Source organism: Hirundo rustica, chromosome 38 (genome assembly GCF_015227805.2).
Source record: "Hirundo rustica isolate bHirRus1 chromosome 38, bHirRus1.pri.v3, whole genome shotgun sequence".
NCBI classification, from domain to species: domain Eukaryota; kingdom Metazoa; phylum Chordata; class Aves; order Passeriformes; family Hirundinidae; genus Hirundo; species Hirundo rustica.
The window spans coordinates 153,664-174,955 of NC_080708.1; the positions used below are offsets into that span (position 1 = coordinate 153,664).

Consider the following 21,292-nt stretch of genomic DNA (forward strand, 5'->3'; position numbering starts at 1 on the left):
AAACCCATATAAACCCCGTAACATCCCATATAAACCCCGTAACATCCCATTAAAACCCCATAACATCCCATATAAACCCCATAACATCCCATATAAACCCCATAACATCCCATATAAACCCCGTAACATCCCATATAAACCCCGTAACATCCCATATAAACCCCGTAACATCCCATATAAACCCCAAAACATCCCATATAAACCCCGTAACATCCCATATAAACCCCAAAACATCCCATATAAACCCCGTAACATCCCATTAAAACCCCGTAACATCCCATATAAACCCCGTAACATCCCATTAAAACCCCGTAACATCCCATATAAACCCCGTAACATCCCATATAAACCCCGTAACATCCCATTAAAACCCCATAACATCCCATTAAAACCCCATAACATCCCATATAAACCCCGTAACATCCCATTAAAACCCCGTAACATCCCATATAAACCCCGTAACATCCCATTAAAACCCCATAACATCCCATATAAACCCTGTAACATCCCATATAAACCCCATAACATCCCATATAAACCCCATAACATCCCATATAAACCCCGTAACATCCCATTAAAACCCCGTAACATCCCATATAAACCCCGTAACATCCCATATAAACCCCATAACATCCCATTAAAACCCCACAGCACCTCATAAAACCCCATAGCCCCTGTAACACCCCATTAAAACCCCATTAAAACCCCGTAATAACCTCTGTAAACCCACAGCACCCCATCAAAGCCCACAGCACCCAGAACGCCCCATAACAACCACACAGCACCCCCCAGACCCTCACCCAGAGTGGCATTGGCAGCCCCCCAGTGCCCCCAACCCCTCAAGCAGAGTGACATTGGCAGCACCCCGGCGCTCCCAGTTCCCCCAGTATCCCCAGTGCCCCCAGTTCCCCCAGTTCTCCCAGTGCCCCCAGTTCCCCCAGTAGCCCCAGTGCCCCCAGTACCCCAGTATCCCCAGTATCCCCAGTGCCCCCAGTATCCCCAGTTCCCCCAGTATCCCCAGTTCTCCCAGTTCCCCCAGTTCTCCCAGTGCCCCCAGTTCCCCCAGTAGCCCCAGTTCCCCCAGTATCCCCAGTTCTCCCAGTTCCCCCAGTTCTCCCAGTGCCCCCAGTTCCCCCAGTAGCCCCAGTTCCCCCAGTATCCCCAGTTCCCCCAGTACCCCCAGTTCCCCCAGTATCCCCAGTTCCCCCAGTTCTCCCAGTATCCCCAGTATCCCCAGTTCCCCCAGTACCCCCAGTATCCCCAGTTCTCCCAGTGCCCCCAGTATCCCCAGTTCTCCCAGTATCCCCAGTACCCCCAGTATCCCCCAGTATCCCCAGTGCCCCCAGTGCCCCCGTGCCCACCTTGTGGCGGTCGGCCGGGGGGATGTCGTAGTTCTCCGCCCGCAGGTTGGAGGCGGCCACGATGAAATCCATGTGGAAGTTGGTGTCATCGTCCTGGGGACACCCAGGGGTGGGGGGGGGGGTCACCCAAGGGGTGGGGGGCACCCGGGGGTGTGGGGGGCAGCACCCAGGGGTGTTGGGGGGCAGTCCCACCTTCTCGAAGTCGATGGGGAACATCCTGAACCCCGGGAGCTCCTCGGGGCTGGGCAGCGACGCCTTCAGCTCCTCCAGGCGCCCGTCGTCTGCGGGGAGGGGCACCCGTGGGACCCCGGCACCCGTGGGACCCCGGCAGCCGTGGGACCCTCACGGGACCCTCACAGCACCCATGGGACCCTCACAGCACCCATGGGACCCCGGCACCCGTGGGACCCTCACAGCACCTGTGGGACCCTCATGGAACCCTCACAGCACCCATGGGACCCTCACAGCACCCGTGGGACCCTCACGGGACCCTCACAACACCCATGGGACCCTGGCACCTGTGGGACCCCAGCACCCGTGGGACCCTCACAGCACCCATGGGACCCCGGCACCTGTAGGACCCCGGCACCCGTGGGACCCCGGCACCCGTGGGACCCTCACAGCACCCATGGGACCCTCACAGCACCCATGGGACCCCGGCACCTGTAGGACCCCCCCGAGACCCTCACCCAGAGTGACACTGCCAGGGCCCCAGTGCTCTCAGTGCCCCCCATTCCCTCTCCCAGTATTCCCAGTTCCCCCAGCCCCTCTCCCAGTGTCCCCCAGCCCCTCTCCCAGTACTCCCAGTGTCCCCCAGCCCCTCTCCCAGTTCCCCCCAGCCCCTCTCCCAGTGTCCCCCAGCCCCTCTCCCAGTACTCCCAGTGCCCCCAGCCCCTCTCCCACTTCCCCCCAGCCCCTCTCCCAGTACTCCCAGTGCCCCCAGCCCCTCTCCCAGTATTCCCAGTCCCCCCAGCCCCTCTCCCAGTTCCCCCCAGCCCCTCTCCCAGTACTCCCAGTGCCCCCAGTCCCCCCCCAGCCCGCACCCAGGGCGGCGCTGGCGCTCTGCAGCTCCTGGTCGGACACGTGGATGCGCACGCCGGCCTTGGGCGCGAAGGGCGGCACGCGCACGTGGCGCAGCAGCTCGGCCACGCCGGCGCGGTCCCGCGAGCCCGCGATGCCGTAGCTCTGCGCGAACAGGTTGGCAGCCGCCACCACGTAATCCAGGTGCAGGGGCTGAGGGGACACGCGGGGACGGCGGCGTCACGGGGGCACCCAGGGGTGGCACCCAGGGGGGCAACAGGGGACAGGTGAAGGTGGCACCCGTGGGGAACGAGTGACCCGTAAAAGTAATAGCTCGGCGCTAAAGGGGACACGGGTGACATTGAAGGGTGGCAGGTGACACCCAGAGGGCACCCAGGGGGCAGGGGTGGCACCCAGGGGGGGCACAGGGGACAGGTGAAGGTGGCACCCGTGGGGAACGAGTGACCCGTAAAAGTAACAGCTCGGCACTAAAGGGGACACGGGTGACATTGAAGGGTGACAGGTGACACCCAGAGGGCACCCGGGGGGGCAGGGGACAGGTGAAGGTGGCACCCGTGGGGAACAAGTGACCCATAAAAGTAACAGCTCAGCGCTAAAGGGGACACGGGTGACATTGAAGGGTGGCAGGTGACACAGGTGACACACACAGGTAACACACACAGGTAACACACACAGGTGACACCCCCAGGTGACACAGTGACACAGGTGACACCCCCAGGTGACACAGTGACACAGGTGACACCCCCAGGTGACACCCACAGGTGACACAGTGACACAGTGACACAGTGACCCAGGTGACACAGGTGACACAGGTGACAGCCCCAGGTGACACCCCCAGGTGACACAGGTGACACAGTGACACAGGTGACACCCACAGGTGACACAGTGACACAGTGACACAGTGACACAGGTGACCCAGGTGACACCCCCAGGTGACAGCCCCAGGTGACACAGGTGACAGCCCCAGGTGACACAGGTGACACAGGGACACAGGTGACACCCCCAGGTGACACCCCCAGGTGACAGCCCCAGGTGACCCCACTCACGTTGTCGGGGTCGAACACGAGCGGGTGGGGGCAGCGCTTGGGCCCCGACCAGAACAGCGTCCCCGAGTTCGTTTTCTGAGGGCAAAATCACCGGGGTTAATGAGCAATTAACTGAGGTTAATGGACTAATTAATTGGCGTTAACGAGCCAATTAGGTTAACAGGGTCACTGATTAGATCAATAAGGAAATCAAGGAGCACCCACCCGTCCTGGCAGATATTGGGGTAAACGAGATAATCCATTGGTTTAACGAGGTAATTAATGGGGTTACCCAGGTTTAGACTAACGATGTAAATTAATTAGGCTAACAAGGTAATTAGCAGTGCCCACCTGTCCCAGGGGCAGTTGTGCAGCAGCTGGCAGATGTTGGGGTAAATGAAGTTGGGGTAAACGAGGCAATGGGAGTAATTGAGCTATTTGGGGTTAACGCAGCAGCTAATCAGGGCTGATGCTGTAATTAATTAGCTGAAGCAGTTAATTATCAGTGCCCGCCTGTCCCAGGGGGCAGTTGTGCAGCACATGGCGGATACTGGGGTAAATACAGCAATGGGGTCAAATGAGATTGGGGTAAATGGGGTAACTTATCGGTGCTAATGCCATCATTAATCAGGCTAATGAGGTAATTAACGAGCGCCCAGCTGTCCCGGGGGCAGTTGTGCAGCAGCTGGCGGATGTTGGGGTAAACGAGGTTGGGGTAAACGTGGCAATGGGGATAAATGAGCTTTTGGGGCTAAGGGGGTAACTAATCAGGGCTGATGCTGTAATTAATTAGCTGAAGCAGTTAATTATCAGTGCCCACCTGTCCCAGGGGCAGTTGTGCAGCAGCTGGAGGATGTTGGGGTAAACGAGGTTGGGGTAAACGAGGCAATGAGGGTAAATGAGCTATCTGGGGTTAACGGGGTAACGCATCGGTGTCAACGCCGTAATTAATCAGGCTAACGAGGTAATTAAGGCGCGCCCACCTGTCCCGGGGGAAGTTGTGCAGCAGCTGGCGGATGTTGGGGTAAACGAGGTTGGGGTAAACGAGGTTGGGGTAAACGTGGCAATGAGGGTAAATGAGCTATCTGGGGTTAACGCAGCAGCTAATCAGGGCTGATGCTGTAATTAATTAGCTGAAGCAGTTAATTATCAGCGCCCACCTGTCCCGGGGGGAAGTTGTGCAGCAGCTGGCGGATGTTGTTGCTGTACTGGCGGTGCCAGTGCCGGCAGGCCCAGGCCACGCAGTCGGGCCAGGAGCGGGGCCGGTCGCTGACCAGGCTGCGCTGCACCGCCTCCAGCACCTCCAGCGGCTGCGTCCCCGCCAGGCGCAGCGTGCGCTCCAGGAACTTGGGGTCCCTGCGGGAAAACGGGGGTTAGGGGGGGCCCGAGATGGGGAAGGGTCTGCTCTAGGATCTTGGGGTCCCTGCGGGGAAACGGGGGTTATGGGGGGCCTGAGATGGGGAAGGGTCTGCTCCAGGAACTTGGGGTCCCTGGGGGGAAACGGGGGTTAGGGGGGGCCTGAGATGGGGAAGGGTCTGCTCCAGGAACTTGGGGTCCTTGGGGGGAAATGGGGGTTATGGGGGGCCTGAGATGGGGAAGGGTCTGCTCCAGGAATTTGGGGTCCCTGGGGGAAAACGGGGATTAGGGGGGGTCCCAAAATGGGGAAGGGTCTGCTCCAGGAACTTGGGGTCCCTGCAGGAAAACGGGGGTTGGGGGGGTCCCAAAATGGGGAAGGGTCTGCTCCAGGAACTTGGGGTCCTTGGGGGGAAACGGGGGTTAGGGGGGGCCTGAGATGGGGAAGGGTCTGCTCTAGGATCTTGGGGTCCCTGGGGGGAAACGGGGGTTAGGGGGGGCCCGAGATGGGGAAGGGTCTGCTCTAGGATCTTGGGATCCCTGGGGGGAAAAAGGGGTGAGGAAGGTTAGGGGGGGTCCCAAAAAGGTGAAGGGCTAAAAGGGGTTATGGGGTGTCCCAAAACAGGCCAAGGGTCCACTCCAGGAATTTGGGGTCCTCAAGGGACTCCTTTGGGATTTGGGGGCTCTGTTGGGATTTGGGGTCCCCCACACTCACATCAGGTACTGGTTCACGTTCTCGGCCGGCTGCTTGAAGAGCCCCTCGAACTCGTCACGCGCCCACTGTGCGTGAGGAGGGGTCACTGGGGGGGTCCTGGCACCAGGGGCACCCCAAAACCGGGGCTGCAGTCTCCAGGACCCCCCAAAACCGGGATTGCAGCGTCCAGGACACCCCCGAAACAGAACCCAGGATCCCCCAAAACCGGGACTGCAGTCTCCAGGACCCCCCAAAACCGGGATTGCAGCGCCCAGGACACCCCAAAACAGAACCCAGGATCCCCCAAACCTGGGACTGCAGTCTCCAGGACCCCCCAAAACCGGGATTGCAGCGCCCAGGACACCCCAAAACAGAACCCAGAACCCCACAAACCAGAGAACCCTGTGGCTGCAATCCCCCGAAGTGAGACCTCAGTGTCCAGACCCCCCAAAATCAGAGAACCCAAGTCTGGGATCGCCCCAAAACGAGCTCCTTGTGCTCTCCAGGACACCTCAAACCCCACCCAACCCTCTGTAACGCCCCCCGGGCACCCCCCGGGCACCCCCCGGGCACACCTGGCCTCACCTGCAGCGTGTGCTCGATGGCGTTGGGGAAGTTCTTGAGGGTGCAGATGGGGATGGCCTTCTCGGGGGGGTCCTGGCTGGAGCTGTAGGACTCGCTCAGGAACGGGATCACCACCTGCACGTTGCCCTTGGTGCCCAGCGTGCCCGACTCCAGCAGCGGCTTCCGGTAATAAACGCAGCGCCGGTCCATGTACAGCCCTGCCCGGGGGTTGGGGGGCAGTTAGGGGGCACCCCCAGGGGTTGTGGGGCACGCCCAGGGGCTGTGGGGCACCCCCAAGGGTTGTAGGGCACCCCTAAATATGGGGCACGACCAGGAGATGGAGGAGAGGTTACAGCAAATACAGCGCCGGTCCATGTACAGCCCTGCCCAGGGGTTGGGGGGGGCAGTTAGAGGGCACCCCCAGGGGCTGTGGGGCACCTCAAAGGGCTGTGGGGCACCCCAAAGGGCTGTGGGGCACCCCAAAGGGTTGTAGGGCACCCCTAAATATGGGGCACGACCAGGAGATGTAAGAGAGCCTACAGTAAATACAGCGCTGGTCCATGTACAGCCCTGCCCGGGGGGTGTGGGGCAGTTATGGGGCACCCCCAGGGGCTGTGGGGCACCTCAAAGGGCTGTGGGGCACCCCAAAGGGCTGTGGGGCACCTCAAAGGGCTGTGGGGTACCCCCAGGGGCTGTGGGGAACCCCCAAGGGTTGTAGGGAACCCCTAAATATGGGGCACGACCAGGAGATGGAGGAGAGGCTACAGTAAATACAGTGCTGGTCCATGTACAGCCCTGCCCGGGAGTTGGGGGGCAGTTATGGGGCACCCCAAAGGGCTGTGGGGCACCCTCAGGGCACCCCCAGGTAGGGGACACCCCACAGTCCATGCTGCCAAAGATCTCTGGGGGTTATGGGGCACCCTCTAATATGGGGCACCCCAGGGGCTGGGGGGGACCCGCAGATATGGGGCACGAGCAGGAGCTATGGGGCAGCACCCTAAGGGTCTCCATAGCCCCCCAAGGGTCCCCACAGCCCCCCAAGATCCCTGTGGCTGCCTAAGGGTCTCAATAGCTCCCAAGGGTCTCCATAGCTCCCCAAAGGTTCTCACAGCCCCCCACAGCCCCCAAGGGTTTCCACAGCCCCCCAAGGCCCCCGTGGCCCCCCAAGGGTCCCCATAGCTCCCAAGGGTTCCCATAGCTCCCAAGGGTCCCCACAGCCCCCCAAGATCCCTGTGGCCCCCCAAGGGTCTCCATAGCTCCCAAGGGTCCCCACAGCCCCCCAAGGGTCCCCATAGCTCCCCAAAGCCCCCACAGCCCCCCAAGGGTCCCCATAGCTCCCAAGGGTCCCCATAGCTCCCCAAAGCCCCCACAGCCCCCCAAGGGTCCCCATAGCTCCCAAGGGCCCCCACAGCCCCCCAAGGGTCCCCACAGCCCCCCAAGGGTCCCCACAGCCCCCCAAGGGCCCCCATAGCTCCCAAGGGTCTCCACAGCCCCCCAAGGGTCCCCACAGCCCCCCAAGGCCCCCGCGGCCCCCCAAGGCCCCCACAGCCCCCCAAGGCCCCCCACAGCCCCCCAAGGGTCCCCACAGCCCCCCAAGGCCCCCACAGCCCCCCAAGGCCCCCGCGGCGCCCAGCCCGCCGTGCTCACGCGCGTCCACGTTGTCCAGCGCGTTGGCCACGCCGTCCAGCCCCTCGAAGAAGTCGTCGTCGTAGACGCGCTCGGTGTCGGGCCCCACGCGGTCGGTGCGGCTGCTGACGCGCAGCGCCGGGTTCATCTCCCGCGCCGCCGCCGCCGCCCGCTCCGACTTCAGCTTCTGCGCGGGGGGAGAGCGACCGGGAGCTGAGCCACGCCCCTCGGGACACGCCCATGGAGGCCACGCCCCTTGCCTAATCGGATGATGCATCCCAGAAACCCAATGGGTGACGTCGGCCAAGAAACCCAACTGTTGGCATTGGCCAAAAAACTCTAATGGTGACGTTCAGCATGAAACTCAATTGTTGACGACCCAACCAAGAAACTCAACTGTTGGCGTTGGCCAAAAAACTCTAATGGTGACGTAGGCCAAGAAACTCAACCAAGAATGCTGAGCACAAAACTCAATCATTGACGTTGGCCAAAAAAGTTTAAAGAGCGTAAAACTCAGCCGTTGGTGTTGGCCAAGAAACTCAAATCATTGCTGACCCAAGAAACTCAGCTGTTGGCGTTGAGCACAAAACTCAGCCAATGTTGGCCAAGAAACTCCAATGGTGGCATAGGCCGAGGAGCGAAACAGTCAATGCTGAGCGCAAAACTCAATCATTGATGTTGTTCAAGAAACTCTTAATGAGCGTAAAACTCTACCGGTAACGCCGGCCAAGAAACTCAGCTGTTGACATTGATGGAAAAACTCAACCGCTGACGTTGACCGAGAAACTCAACCAGTGACACTGACCAAAAAACTCAACGACTGGCATTGGCCAAGAAACTCAACCGTTGGCCAAGAAACTCAACCATTGACACTGACCAAAAACCTCAACGACTGGCATTGGCCGAGCTCAACCGTTGGCCAAGAAACTCAACTATTGACAATGACCAAGAAACTCAATGACTGGCATTGGCCGAGCTCAACCGTTGGCCAAGAAACTCAACTATTGACAATGACCAAGAAACTCAATGACTGGCATTGGCCGAGCTCAACCGTTGGCCAAGAAACTCAACTATTGACAATGACCAAGAAACTCAATGACTGGCATTGGCCGAGCTCAACCGTTGGCCAAGAAACTCAACTATTGACATTGACCAAGAAACTCAACGACTGGCATTGGCCGAGAAACTCAACCGTTGGCCAAGAAACTCAACTATTGACAATGACCAAGAAACTCAACCGCTAACATTGGGCCCAAAACTCAACCATTGCCCTTGGCCAACTCAATGGCAGTATCCTAAGGATGGCTGCCCAAGCCCTGCGGGCCCTCACCGTGACGTCCCAGGGCCGGAAGAGGAACTGGCGGTTGAGGTTGGACTTCTCGATGGTGTCCATGTCGGTGACGGTGACGCTGCCCTCGGGGCCGCAGCCCAGTCCCACCATGGCAAAGTTCTTGAGCAGCTCGCAGCCGATGGCTCCTGCCCCCACCTGCCGGGGACACGTGGGGACACGTGGGGACACAGCAGGAGGTGGCCCAGGGCAGCTGGGGACAGGTGGGGACACAGCAGGAGGTGGCGCAGGGGGTTGGGGACACGTGGGGACATAGCAGGAGGTGGCCCAGGGGGCTGGGGACACGTGGGGACATAGCAGGAGGTGGCCCAGGGGGCTGGGGACACGTGGGGACACAGCAGGAGGTGGCGCAGGGGGTTGGGGACAGGTGGGGACACAGCAGGAGGTGGCCCAGGGGGTTGGGGACACGTGGGGACACAGCAGGAGGTGGCCCAGGGCAGTTGGGGACACGTGGGGACACAGCAGGAGGTGGCCCAGGGGGTTGGGGACACGTGGGGACACAGCAGGAGGTGGCCCAGGGGTGTTGGGGACACGTGGGGACACAGCAGGAGGTGGCCCAGGGGGTTGGGGACACGTGGGGACACAGCAGGAGGTGGCCCAGGGCAGTTGGGGACACGTGGGGACACAGCAGGAGGTGGCCCAGGGCAGCTGGGGACACGTGGGGACACAGCAGGAGGTGGCCCAGGGGTGTTGGGGACAGGTGGGGACACAGCAGGAGGTGGCCCAGGGGGCCGGGGACACGTGGGGACACAGCAGGAGGTGGCCCAGGGCAGTTGGGGACAGGTGGGGACACAGCAGGAGGTGGCCCAGGGGGCCGGGGACACGTGGGGACACAGCAGGAGGTGGCCCAGGGCAGTTGGGGACACGTGGGGACACAGCAGGAGGTGGCGCAGGGCCATTGGGGACACGTGGGGACACAGCAGGAGGTGGCCCAGGGGGTTGGGGACACGTGGGGACACAGCAGGAGGTGGCCCAGGGGGCTGGGGACACGTGGGGACACAGCAGGAGGTGGCCCAGGGGGTCGGGGACACACACTGAGAGAAGAATGAGGGTGAGGGGACACTTTGGGACGCCCCAAGGACACTCAAACAGAGCTGGGGACACGAGGGACATCGAGGACGCGCAGATGACGTGAAGGAGCAACCAGGAAACGCGTGAGGAACCCAGGTGACACCTAAGGGACGCGTGGGGACACTTAGGGTGGCCCAGGAGGGCTGGGGACATACAGGTAGGAAAGGTGACACTTGGTAAAGCCACGAAAGGAAACTTGGTGACATCTGAGGGACAGGTGACAACACAAGAGGCTCGAGGACGATGGAGGACACGGGTGGGGACACTGGGGACAGTGGGGACATTGGGGACACTGGGGACACTGGGGACACTGACCACAAAGTACTTCTGGGCACCCAGCTTGGCCTGCAGCTCGGCCCCGAACACGGCGATCTGCCCGTCGTAGCGGCTGTTGCGCTGGGGACGACGCGACACCGGCGTCACCTGGCTGTGTCACCTGCCGGGGGACACCCCCGGCGCTGCAGAGCCACCATGGGGACCCGGGGGTGACGGCAGCCGTGGCTGAGCGTCCTCCTCAGCACCCACGGGTGCTCGGTGACCACCCCGACCCCGTCAGGCACCCGCTGTCCCCGGCGGGGATCCCCTAACAAACGTCCTCCAACAATCCCCGCAAGGCGACACCACCCAGGGGTGGCCCACAGCCCCCTCCAGTGTCCCACAGCCCCCCAGGGGTGTCCCCAAGTGTCACCAGCCCCCCCAGGTGCTCCCCAGGTGTCCCCAGGCCCCCCAGGTGTCCCCAGGTGTCCCCGGTGTCCCCTCACCGGCCGGCACTGCTCCTCGGTGAGCAGCGTGTCGCGGTTCTCCTCGGGCAGACACTCGAGCGCGTCGAAGTAAAGCCACTGCGTGATGGGCGTGAACTTCCCCGACACGGCCTGAGGGACACGGGGACGGCCCGGGGACACGTCAGGGACAGGGACAGGGACACGGGGACGGCCCGGGGACACGTCAGGGACACGGGGACACGGGGACAGCCCGAGGACACGTCAGGGACAGGGACGGGGACATGGGGACAGCCCGGGGACAGGTCAAGGACAGGGACAGGGACACGGGGACAGCCTGGGGACAGGTCAGGGACAGGGACAGGGACACGGGGACAGCCTGGGGACACGTCAGGGACAGGGACAGGGACACGGGGACAGCCCGGGGACAGGTCAGGGACGGGGACACGGGGACGGCCCGGGGACACGTCAGGGACACAGGGACACGGGGACAGGTCAGGGACACGTCAGGGACACGGGGATGGCCCGGGGACACGTCAGGGACAGGGACACAAATACGGACAGGGAGAGTAACAGGGACAGAAGGACGTGGGACAGCCTGGGGACAGGACAGGGACAGGAGGGGACACACCAGGGACAGGGTGACACACCAAGGACACAACAAGGACAAGGCAGCGACCTCGGGGGAACCCCAGCGAACCCCTCAGGGACACAGCCGTGACCCCAGGGGACACCAGGGGACACCAGGGGACACCGACACCCAGTCTGGTCCCCCAGGCAGGGCCAGGCGAGCGACTCCAGCTGTGACACGCGAGGACACGCGGGGACACGCGGGGACACGCGGGGACACGGTACCTTCATGACCTCCTGCGCGGCCAGGCCGCCGATGAAGGCGTTGACCGGGGCCAGGTCGCCGGTGGCCTGGAAGGCCAATTCCCGCACCAGCTCCTCGTCCAGCTCCGCCCCTCCGGCCACCTCCTTGGTCAGGGCCACCACCTCGGCCGCGTCACCCTGCGGGGGACAAGGACACGGGACGCCGCGGAGGGGTTGGTGGCCTCCGTGGGGTCGCAGCGTCCCCAAAGGTCACTCTGGTGTCGGTGACACCCCAAATGATGTCACCGGTGTCTCCAAGAGGGGGACGTGCTGGGGGCCCTGTCGGTGCAGGACCCGGTGGCTCCATGTCCCCAATGTCCCTCTGAGTCCCAGCCACCCCCAGCAGCCCCTCTGATGTCCCCAAATTCTGGGGAGGCCCCGGTGGCCTCCATGTCCCCAACGCCCTCCGTGTCCCCAAAACCCTCAACGTCCCCAACATCCTCAAAGCACAACATTGTCCCCAGGGGTGATTGTGCTGAAGCAGATCATGGTGGCCTCCATGTCCCCAAAATGCTCAATGTCCCCAATACCCTCAATGTCCCCAATACCCTCAATGTCCCCAACACCCTCAGTGTCCCCAGTGCCACCAGCTGGTGACAGGACCCCAGGGGCGGCCATGATTGGGCAGATCATGGTGACCTCCATGTCCCCAACACCCCTAATGTCCCCAAGACCCCCAATGTCCCCAACACCCTCAATGTCCCCAGTGCCACCAGCTGGTGACAGGGGTGGCCATGATGGGGCAGATCACGGTGACCTCCATGTCCCCAACACCCTCAGTGTCCCCAACACCCCTAATGTCCCCAAGACCCCCAGTGTCCCCATTGCCACCAGCTGGTGACAGGACCCCAGGGGCGGCCATGATGGGCCAGATCATGGTGGCCTCCATGTCCCCAACACTCTCAGTGTCCCCAATACCCTCAATGTCCCCAAGACCCTCAGTGTCCCCAGTGCCACCAGCTGGTGACAGGACCCCAGGGGCGGCCATGACGGGGCAGATCATGGTGGCCTCCATGTCCCCAACGTCCTCCATGTCCCCATTGCCACCAGCTGGTGACAGGACCCCAGGGGTGGCCATGACGGGGCAGATCATGGTGGCCTCCATGTCCCCAACACCCCTAATGTCCCCAATACCCTCCATGTCCCCAACACCCTCAGTGTCCCCAGTGCCACCAGCTGGTGACAGGACCCCAGGGGTGGCCATGATGGGGCAGATCATGGTGGCCTCCACCCGCTCCCCCATTCCCACCGCCTGCTGTCCCCGGTGTCCCCGTGGTGTCCCCCCGGTGTCCCCGGTGTCCCCACCTGGTGGCGGGGCCGCGGGGCGCGGCCGTGCTGGCGCAGGAAGCGGTGCAGGCCCTGCCACGCCCAGTGCAGCATCGAGGGCCTCTCGGCCTTCCCGAAATCCGTCACCATCATCTCGGGCTCGGCCAGCGCCTCCCGCAACCGTTTCTGGAGGGGACGCACCAGTAGGAACCAGTATGAACCAGTATGAACCGGTAAGAACCAGTATGAACCAGTACGGCGCAGCATAGCCTGGTATAAACCAGTATGAACCGGTACGGCGCAGTATAGCCCAGTATGAACCAATACAACACAACATAGCCCAGTATGAACCAGTATGAACCAGTACAGCACAGCATAGCCCACTATAAGCCAGCATAAACCAGTGAGAACCAGTACAGCACAGTACAGCCCAGTATAAACCAGTGAGAACCAGTACAGCACAGTACAGCCCAGTATAAACCAGCATAAGCCGGCATGAACCAGTAGGGCACAGCATAGCCCAGTATGAACCAATACAACACAACATAGCCCAACATAAACCAGTATAAACCAGTATGAACCGGTAGGGCACAGCATAACCCAGTATAACTCAGTATAAAACAGTATAAACCAGTATGACGCGACATAGCCCAGTATAAACCAACACAAACCAGTACAAACCAGTACAGCGCAGAATAACCTACCTCAATTCAAACTACAGCAATAGAACACAGAATAACCCAGTATAACCCAGTATAACCCAGTATAACCCAGTATAAACCTGCTCACTACAACGTAACCCAGTACAAACCAGTATAAATCATCATAGGCCAATAAATCCCACTATAAACCAGTACAAGCCACCATAACCAATCATCCCACAGCACAACCCAGTATAACCCAGTATAGCCCAGTATAGCCCAGTACAAGGCACCATAGCCCGAAATAACCCAGTAGAAACCCGTATAAACCAGTATAACCCAGTATAACCCAGTATAACCCAGTACAAGGCACCATAGCCCAAAACAACACAGTCGAAACCCGTATGAGCCGGTATAACCCAGTATAAACCAGTATAACCTAACACAACCCAGTACAACCCAATACAATCCAGTACACTCCAGCACAACCCAGCACAACCCAGTATAGCCCAGTAAAACCCAGTACAGCCCAGTACAACCCAGTACAGCCCAGTATAACCCAACATAGCCCAGTATAGCCCAGTAGCCCCCCCAGTCCTCTCACTGTTCCCAGATTCCCTCCCAGTGCCCCCCAACCCCCTCCCAGTCCCTCCCAGTGCCCCCCAATCCCCTCCCAGTCCCTCCCAGTGCCCCCCAATCCCCTCCCAGTCCCTCCCAGTCCCTCCCAGTGCCCCCCAATCCCCTCCCAGTCCCTCCCAGTGCCCCCCAATCCCCTCCCAGTCCCTCCCAGTCCCTCCCAGTGCCCCCCAATCCCCTCCCAGTCCCTCCCAGTGGCCCCCAGTCCCCTCCCAGTCCCTCCCAGTGCTCCCAGTGCCACTCACAAAGTGGATGTGCTTGGGCATCTTGACCTGGGTGACGATGCCACCCCTCACGTAGTCCCCGTAGCCGCTGGTGTCCCCGATGCTGAACGTGTAGGGCCCTGGGGACAGCGGGGCGTCACCGGGGCACCCCCAAAAAAAGGGTCTCAGGTGTCTGGGGGCACCCCAAAAATGCGCCCTGGAGACAGGGCACCCCCAAAAAGATACCCAGGTGTTAAGGGCACCCCGAAAAAAGGGCCTCAGGTGTCACGGGTACTCCAAAAATGGGCTCAGGTACCTCAGAGACACCCCCCCAACAGCCCCAGGTGACTGGGGCACCCCAAAAAATGTGCCCTGGAGACAGGGCACCCCCAAAATGGTACCCAGGTGTTTAGGGCACCCTAAAAATGGGCTGAGGTGCGTGGAGGACCCCAAAAAAGAGACCCAGGTGCCTCAGAGACCCCTCCCAGAACAGTCCCAGGTGTTCAGGGCACCCCCAAAAAGGAGACGCAGGAGCGTTGGGGGATCCCCAAAATGGCCCCAGGTGCCCCAGAGACACCTCCAAAATGGCCTCAAGTGAGGGGAGCACCCCAAAAAGGAGACGCAGGAGTGCTGGGGGATCCCCAAAAGGGCCCCAGGTGCCCCAGAGACCCCCCCAGAACGGCCTCAAGTGAGGGGAGCACCCCAAAAAGGAGACGCAGGAGTGCTGGGGGATCCCCAAAATGGCCCCAGGTGCCCCAGAGACCCCCCCAGGTGGAGGCAGCCCCCCAAAAAGCGCCCCAGGGGAGGGGCTCACCCAGCACGCGGATCTCCACGGGCCCGCAGCGGTTCAGCTCCTCCATCCCCTCCACCTCGGTGAAGGTGACGAAGTCGCCCGTCTCGAAGCCGTGACGCGCCTCGTCCAGGCAGGTCACCTCCCCCGGGCACCCCTGGGGGACACCGGGGGTCAGGGGACACGGGGGGGGACACAGGGGGGACAGGGACACCCAGGAACCCCCCCTGGAGCCACCCCTGGGGGACACGGGGGGGACATGAGGGGACAGGGACACCCAGGAACCCCCCCTGGGGCCACCCCTGGGGGACACAGGGTGCTAAGAGACACAGGGACACCCTTGAGGGGACACAGGAGGGACACAGGGGACCATGACACCCCCGGGGGACACAGGGGTGAGGGGACACAGGGGGACACAGGGGGGACAGGGACACCCAGGAACTCCCCCTGGAGCCACCCCTGGGGGACACAGGGTGCTAAGAGACACAAGGACACCCTTGAGGGGACACAGCAGGGACACAGGGGACAATGACACCCCCGGGGGACACAGGGGTGAGGGGACACAGGGGGTGCTGAGGGGACTGCGACACCCAGGAACCCCTCAGCGGTGACACAGGGGACACAAAGGGACACAGAGGGTGCTGAGGGACACCCAGGAACCCCTCAAAGAACACAGGAGATGTTGGGACAACACCAAGGCTGCTGAGGGGACCAGGACACCCCAAACTCCCCTGGGGACACCCCTGGGGACACCCCAAACCCCCTGGGGACATCCCAGAGCCCCTGGGGACACCCCCCAGAGCTGTCCCCTCCCCTGGGGACACCCCAAACCCCCCCTGGGGACCCCCCAGCGCTGTCCCCTCCGCTGGCAGCCGTACCTTGGTGACCATGGACACCATGGCACTGAGCGGCTGCTCCCCGTTGGGGTCTGTCACCACCATGTCGTCCCCAAAGTCACAGAACAGCTGCCTGCGAGAGGGGGATCAGCGTGGGACCCCAAAAATCCCAGCCACGAAAAGGGATCCACCCCCAAAAAATCCAACCCCCGAAATCCAACCCCAAAATCCACCCCAAAAAATCCAACCCCAAAAATCCAACCCCAAAATCCAACCCCTAAAATCCAACCCCATAAATCCAACACAACCCCAAAAATCCCACCCTGAGAGGGATCCGCCCCAAATTCCAGCCCCGAAAATCCGACCCCAAAAATCCACCGCGTAAAGGATCCCTCCCAAAATTCCCCCCCGGCCCAAAATCCCATCCAAAAATCCCCCTAAAAAAAGGGATCCCATCCCAAAATCCCCCCCAAAAGAAGGGATCCCATCCCAAAATCCCCCCAAAGAAGGGATCCCATCCCAAAATCCCCCCCAGAAGGGATCCCATCCCAAAATCCCCCCAAAAGAAGGGATCCCATCCCAAAATCCCCCCAAAAGAAGGGATCCCATCCCAAAATCCCCCCGAAGAAGGGATCCCATCCCAAAATCCCCCCCAAAGAAGGGATCCCATCCCAAAATCACCCCCAAAGAAGGGATCCCATCCCAAAATCCCCCCCAAAAAAGGGATCCCATCCCAAAGAAGGGATCCCATCCCAAAATCCCCCCCAAAAAAGAAATCCCATCCCAAAATCCCCCCCAAGAAGGGATCCCATCCCAAAATCCCCCCAAGAAGGGATCCCATCCCAAAATCCCCCTAAAAAAGGGATCCCATCCCAAAATCCCCCCAAGAAGGGATCCCATCCCAAAATCCCCCTAAAAAAGGGATCCCATCCCAAAATCCCCCCCACAAAGAAGGGATCCCATCCCAAAATCCCCCCCAAGAAGGGATCCCATCCCAAAATCCCCCCCAAAAAAGAAATCCCATCCCAAAATCCCCCCCAAGAAGGGATCCCATCCCAAAATCCCCCCCCAAAAAAGGGATCCCATCCCAAAATCCCCCCCAAAAAAGGGATCCCATCCCAAAATCCCCCCCAAAAAAGGGATCCCATCCCAAAATCCCCCCAAAGAAGGGATCCCATCCCAAAATCCCCCCAAAAGAAGGGATCCCATCCCAAAATCCCCCCAAAAGAAGGGATCCCATCCCAAAGAAGGGATCCCATCCCAAAATCCCCCCCAAGAAGGGATCCCATCCCAAAATCCCCCCCCAAAAAAGGGATCCCATCCCAAAATCCCCCCAAAAGAAGGGATCCCATCCCAAAATCCCCCCAAAAAAAGAAATCCCATCCCAAAATCCCCCCAAAAGAAGGGATCCCATCCCAAAATCCCCCCAAAGAAAGGATCCCATCCCAAAATCCGCCCCAAGAAGGGATCCCATCCCAAAATCCCCCCAAAGAAGGGATCCCATCCCAAAATCCCCCCAAAAGAAGGGATCCCATCCCAAAATCCCCCCAAAAGAAGGGATCCCATCCCAAAATCCCCCCCAAAAAAGAAATCCCATCCCAAAATCCCCCCGAAGAAGGGATCCCATCCCAAAATCCCCCCAAAAGAAGGGATCCCATCCCAAAATCCCCCCCAAAAAAGAAATCCCATCCCAAAATCCCCCCCAAAGAAGGGATCCCATCCCAAAATCCCCCCAAAAGAAGGGATCCCATCCCAAAATCCCCCCCAAAAAAGAAATCCCATCCCAAAATCACCCCCAAAGAAGGGATCCCATCCCAAAATCCCCCCCAAAAAAGAAATCCCATCCCAAAATCCCCCCCAAGAAGGGATCCCATCCCAAAATCCCCCCAAAAGAACGGATCCCATCCCAAAATCCCCCCGAAGAAGGGATCCCATCCCAAAATCCCCCCCAAAGAAGGAATCCCATCCCAAAATCCCCCCCAAAGAAGGGATCCCATCCCAAAATCCCCCCCCAGAAGGGATCCCATCCCAAAGAAGGGATCCCATCCCAAAATCCCCCCCCCCAAAAAGGGATCCCATCCCAAAATCCCCCCCAAAGAAGGGATCCCATCCCAAAATCCCCCCCCCCCAAAAAGGGATCCCATCCCAAAATCCCCCCCAAGAAGGGATCCCATCCCAAAATCCCCCCCAAAGAAGGGATCCCATCCCAAAATCCCCCCAAAGAAGGGATCCCATCCCAAAATCCCCCCCAAGGAGGGATCCCATCCCAAAATCCCCCCCAAAGAAGGGATCCCATCCCAAAATCCCCCCAAAGAAGGGATCCCATCCCAAAATCCCCCCCAAAGAAGGGATCCCATCCCAAAATCCCCCCCAAGAAGGGATCCCATCCCAAAATCCCCCCCAAAGAAGGGATCCCATCCCAAAATCCCCCCAAAGAAGGGATCCCATCCCAAAATCCCCTCCCGAGCTCCCCGCTGCCGCTCACCCGAAGAGCCCGCGCGTGTCGGCCACCACCAGCTTGATGCCCTGGCTGTGGCAGAAATCGCCCACCCAGAGCTGCTCCTCCAGAGGGGAGTTGGTCAGGACCACCACCTGTGGGGAGAGGGCACCTGGCACACCTGGGGCACACACCTGGGGCACACACCTGGGGCACACACCTGGGGCACACACCTGGGGCACACACCTGGGGCACCCAGCTCGGGCACCTTGGCCACCCACCTTGGCCACCCCCCTGGCTCATCTGGGCCGCCCACCTGGGTTACCCTGGGCCACCTGTCCCCAAGTGTGCACACCTGTCTGAGGGGGCACACCTGCCCCCAGGTGTGCACATCTGTCCCCCGGTTACCTGGAACGTCCCCAGGTGTGCACACTTGTCCCCAGGACGGAAACACCTGCCCCCAGGTGTGCACATCTGTACCCAGGTGGGAAACACCTGTCCCCAGGTTACCTGGAATGTCCCCAGCTCACACCTGTCCCCAGGTGTGCACACCTGTCCCCAGGTTACCTGGACTGTCCCCAGGTCACACCTGTCCCCACGTGTGCACACCTGTCCCCGGGTTACCTGGACTGTCCCCACGTGTGCACACCTGTCCCCGGGTTACCTGGACTGTCCCCACGTGTGCACACCTGTCCCCAGGTGACTCCACCTGTCCCCAGGTTACCTGGACTGTCCCCAGCTCACACCTGTCCCCAGGTGTGCACACCTGTCCCCAGGTTACCTGGACTGTCCCCAGGTGTGACACACCTGTCCCCAGGTGACTCCACCTGTCCCCGGGTTACCTGGAATGTCCCCACGTGTGCACACCTGTCCCCAGCTCACACCTGTCCCCAGGTCACACCTGTCCCCAGGTGACTCCACCTGTCCCCAGGTTACCTGGAATGTCCCCAGCAGCTCCTGGGACAGCGGCTCCCGGGTGCTGCTCACGGCCACGTAGGAGTTGAGCTCGGCCAAGCGCGGCAGCGTCGCCTCGGCCCGGCTGCGCCCCACATCCTCCTCCCGCAGGTAGAACTGAGGGAAAAGGGGTCAGGAACCCCCCAAAACACCCAAAAAACCCCCAAACACTCCTCCCAAATTCCTCCCTCCGAATTTCCCTTCCATCCAGAAGAACTCCAACCACCGAAACAACTCAAATCATGACAATTTTGGTTAAAAATAACCCCCAAAACACCCCCAAAAACACCCCCAAAAATCCCCCAAGGACACACCTTGGAGATCAGGTCGGCCCCAAACACCCCTCAAACCCCCAAAAAACCCCCCAAAACCCCTCCCAAACCTCCCTCCGAATTTCCTTTCCATCCAGAAGAACTCCAACCACCCAAACAACTCAAATAATGACAATTTTGCTTAAAAATAACCCCAAAAACACCCCCCAAAATCCCCCAAGGACGCACCTGGGAGATCAGGTGGGCCCCAAACACCCCTCAAACCCCCCCAAACAACCAAAAAAACCCCCAAACACCCCTCCCAAATTCCTCCCTCCGAATTTCCCTTCCATCCAGAAGAACTCCAACATCGAAACAACTCAAATCATGAGAATTTTGGTTAAAAAGAAACCCAAAAACACCCCCAAAAATCCCCCAAGGACGCACCTGGGAGATCAGGTCGGCCCCAAACACCCCTAAAATTCCCCCAAACACCCAAAAATTCCCCCAACCCCTGCCTCCTAAACCTCCCTCCGAATTTCCCTTCCATCCAGAAGAACTCCAACCACCCAAACAACACAAATCACGAGAATTTTGCTTAAAAATAACCCCCAAAAACACCCCCAAAAATCCCCCAAGGACGCACCTGTGAGGCCAGGTCGGCCCCAAACACCCAAAAAAACCCCCCCAAACAACCAAAAAACCCCCAAACACTCCTCCCAAATTCCTCCCTCCGAATTTCCCTTCCATCCAGAAGAACTCCAACCACCAAACAACACAAATAATGACAATTTTGCTTAAAAATAACCCCCAAAACACCCCCAAAAATCCCCCAAGGACGCACCTGTGAGGCCAGGTCGGCCCAGGCCGCGGGGTGGGGGTCGTGCAGGGTGACGGATTTGACCCCTCCCAGCACCAGGTTCTTGGCCACCTCCACGCCCAGGCCCCGCAGCCCCGACACCAGGACGTTGGAGGTCTGCATGCGCTTCATGGCCTCGTGGCCCAGCACGTACCTGAAAGGGGAAACACCCCGAAAAAAACCCCGCTGGGACCCCGAAAACACATCCTGGGGAACCCAGGAGTCCCAGGGGGAACCCCTCAAGCGTGTAGGAGCACGTCGGGTCAAGCAGGTGCAAATTAATTCACTGAATTCATAAAAAAGCCCAAATTTAGGAGAAAATGTTAGTCCATAAGGTCTCTATAAATCCTTAAAGAACCCCAATCTATGGGGACCCCAAAAACATCAATGAGATCCCAAAGAACTCCACGGAAACGCAAAACCCCCAGGGAAAAATCCTCAAGTCAACCAAGCCAATGGGTGCTCAAGAAAAAAACCCAAAACTCATTTGGAGACCCCAAAACTCCTCTGGGGACCCCAAAACTCCTCTGGGGACCCCCAAACTCCCCTGAGGACTCCAAAAACCACTCTGGGGATCCCAAACCCCCTCTGAGGACCCCACAACTCCCAAAAATGGATGCTAAAACCTCTCTGGGGACCCCCAAACTCCCTCTGGGCACCCCAAAACTCCTCTGGGGACCCCAAAACTCCTCTGGGGACCCCCAAAGCCCCCCTGGGGACCCCAAAACTCCTCTGGGGACCCCC

At 60.1% G+C, this 21,292-nt stretch overlaps 1 protein-coding gene across 1 annotated transcript in view; it reads right to left on the reverse strand.

Annotated features, from left to right (window-relative positions):
• The window catches only part of UBA1 (ubiquitin like modifier activating enzyme 1), a 28,423-nt gene that overhangs the window by 2,744 nt on the left and 4,387 nt on the right, over positions 1-21,292 (reverse strand). The window contains exons 4-22 of the mRNA XM_040054315.2: positions 20,534-20,702; positions 19,421-19,555; positions 18,533-18,639; positions 16,090-16,180; positions 15,236-15,368; positions 14,464-14,561; positions 12,981-13,127; positions 11,658-11,813; positions 10,845-10,955; positions 10,399-10,479; positions 8,995-9,150; positions 7,686-7,851; positions 6,060-6,256; positions 5,496-5,560; positions 4,588-4,783; positions 3,449-3,523; positions 2,405-2,594; positions 1,554-1,642; positions 1,362-1,454 (exon numbers count right to left, since the gene is read on the reverse strand). Coding sequence (XP_039910249.1) covers positions 1,362-1,454; positions 1,554-1,642; positions 2,405-2,594; positions 3,449-3,523; positions 4,588-4,783; positions 5,496-5,560; positions 6,060-6,256; positions 7,686-7,851; positions 8,995-9,150; positions 10,399-10,479; positions 10,845-10,955; positions 11,658-11,813; positions 12,981-13,127; positions 14,464-14,561; positions 15,236-15,368; positions 16,090-16,180; positions 18,533-18,639; positions 19,421-19,555; positions 20,534-20,702 — 2,455 coding nt within the window. The remainder of the gene's footprint in view (positions 1-1,361; positions 1,455-1,553; positions 1,643-2,404; positions 2,595-3,448; positions 3,524-4,587; positions 4,784-5,495; positions 5,561-6,059; positions 6,257-7,685; positions 7,852-8,994; positions 9,151-10,398; positions 10,480-10,844; positions 10,956-11,657; positions 11,814-12,980; positions 13,128-14,463; positions 14,562-15,235; positions 15,369-16,089; positions 16,181-18,532; positions 18,640-19,420; positions 19,556-20,533; positions 20,703-21,292) is intronic.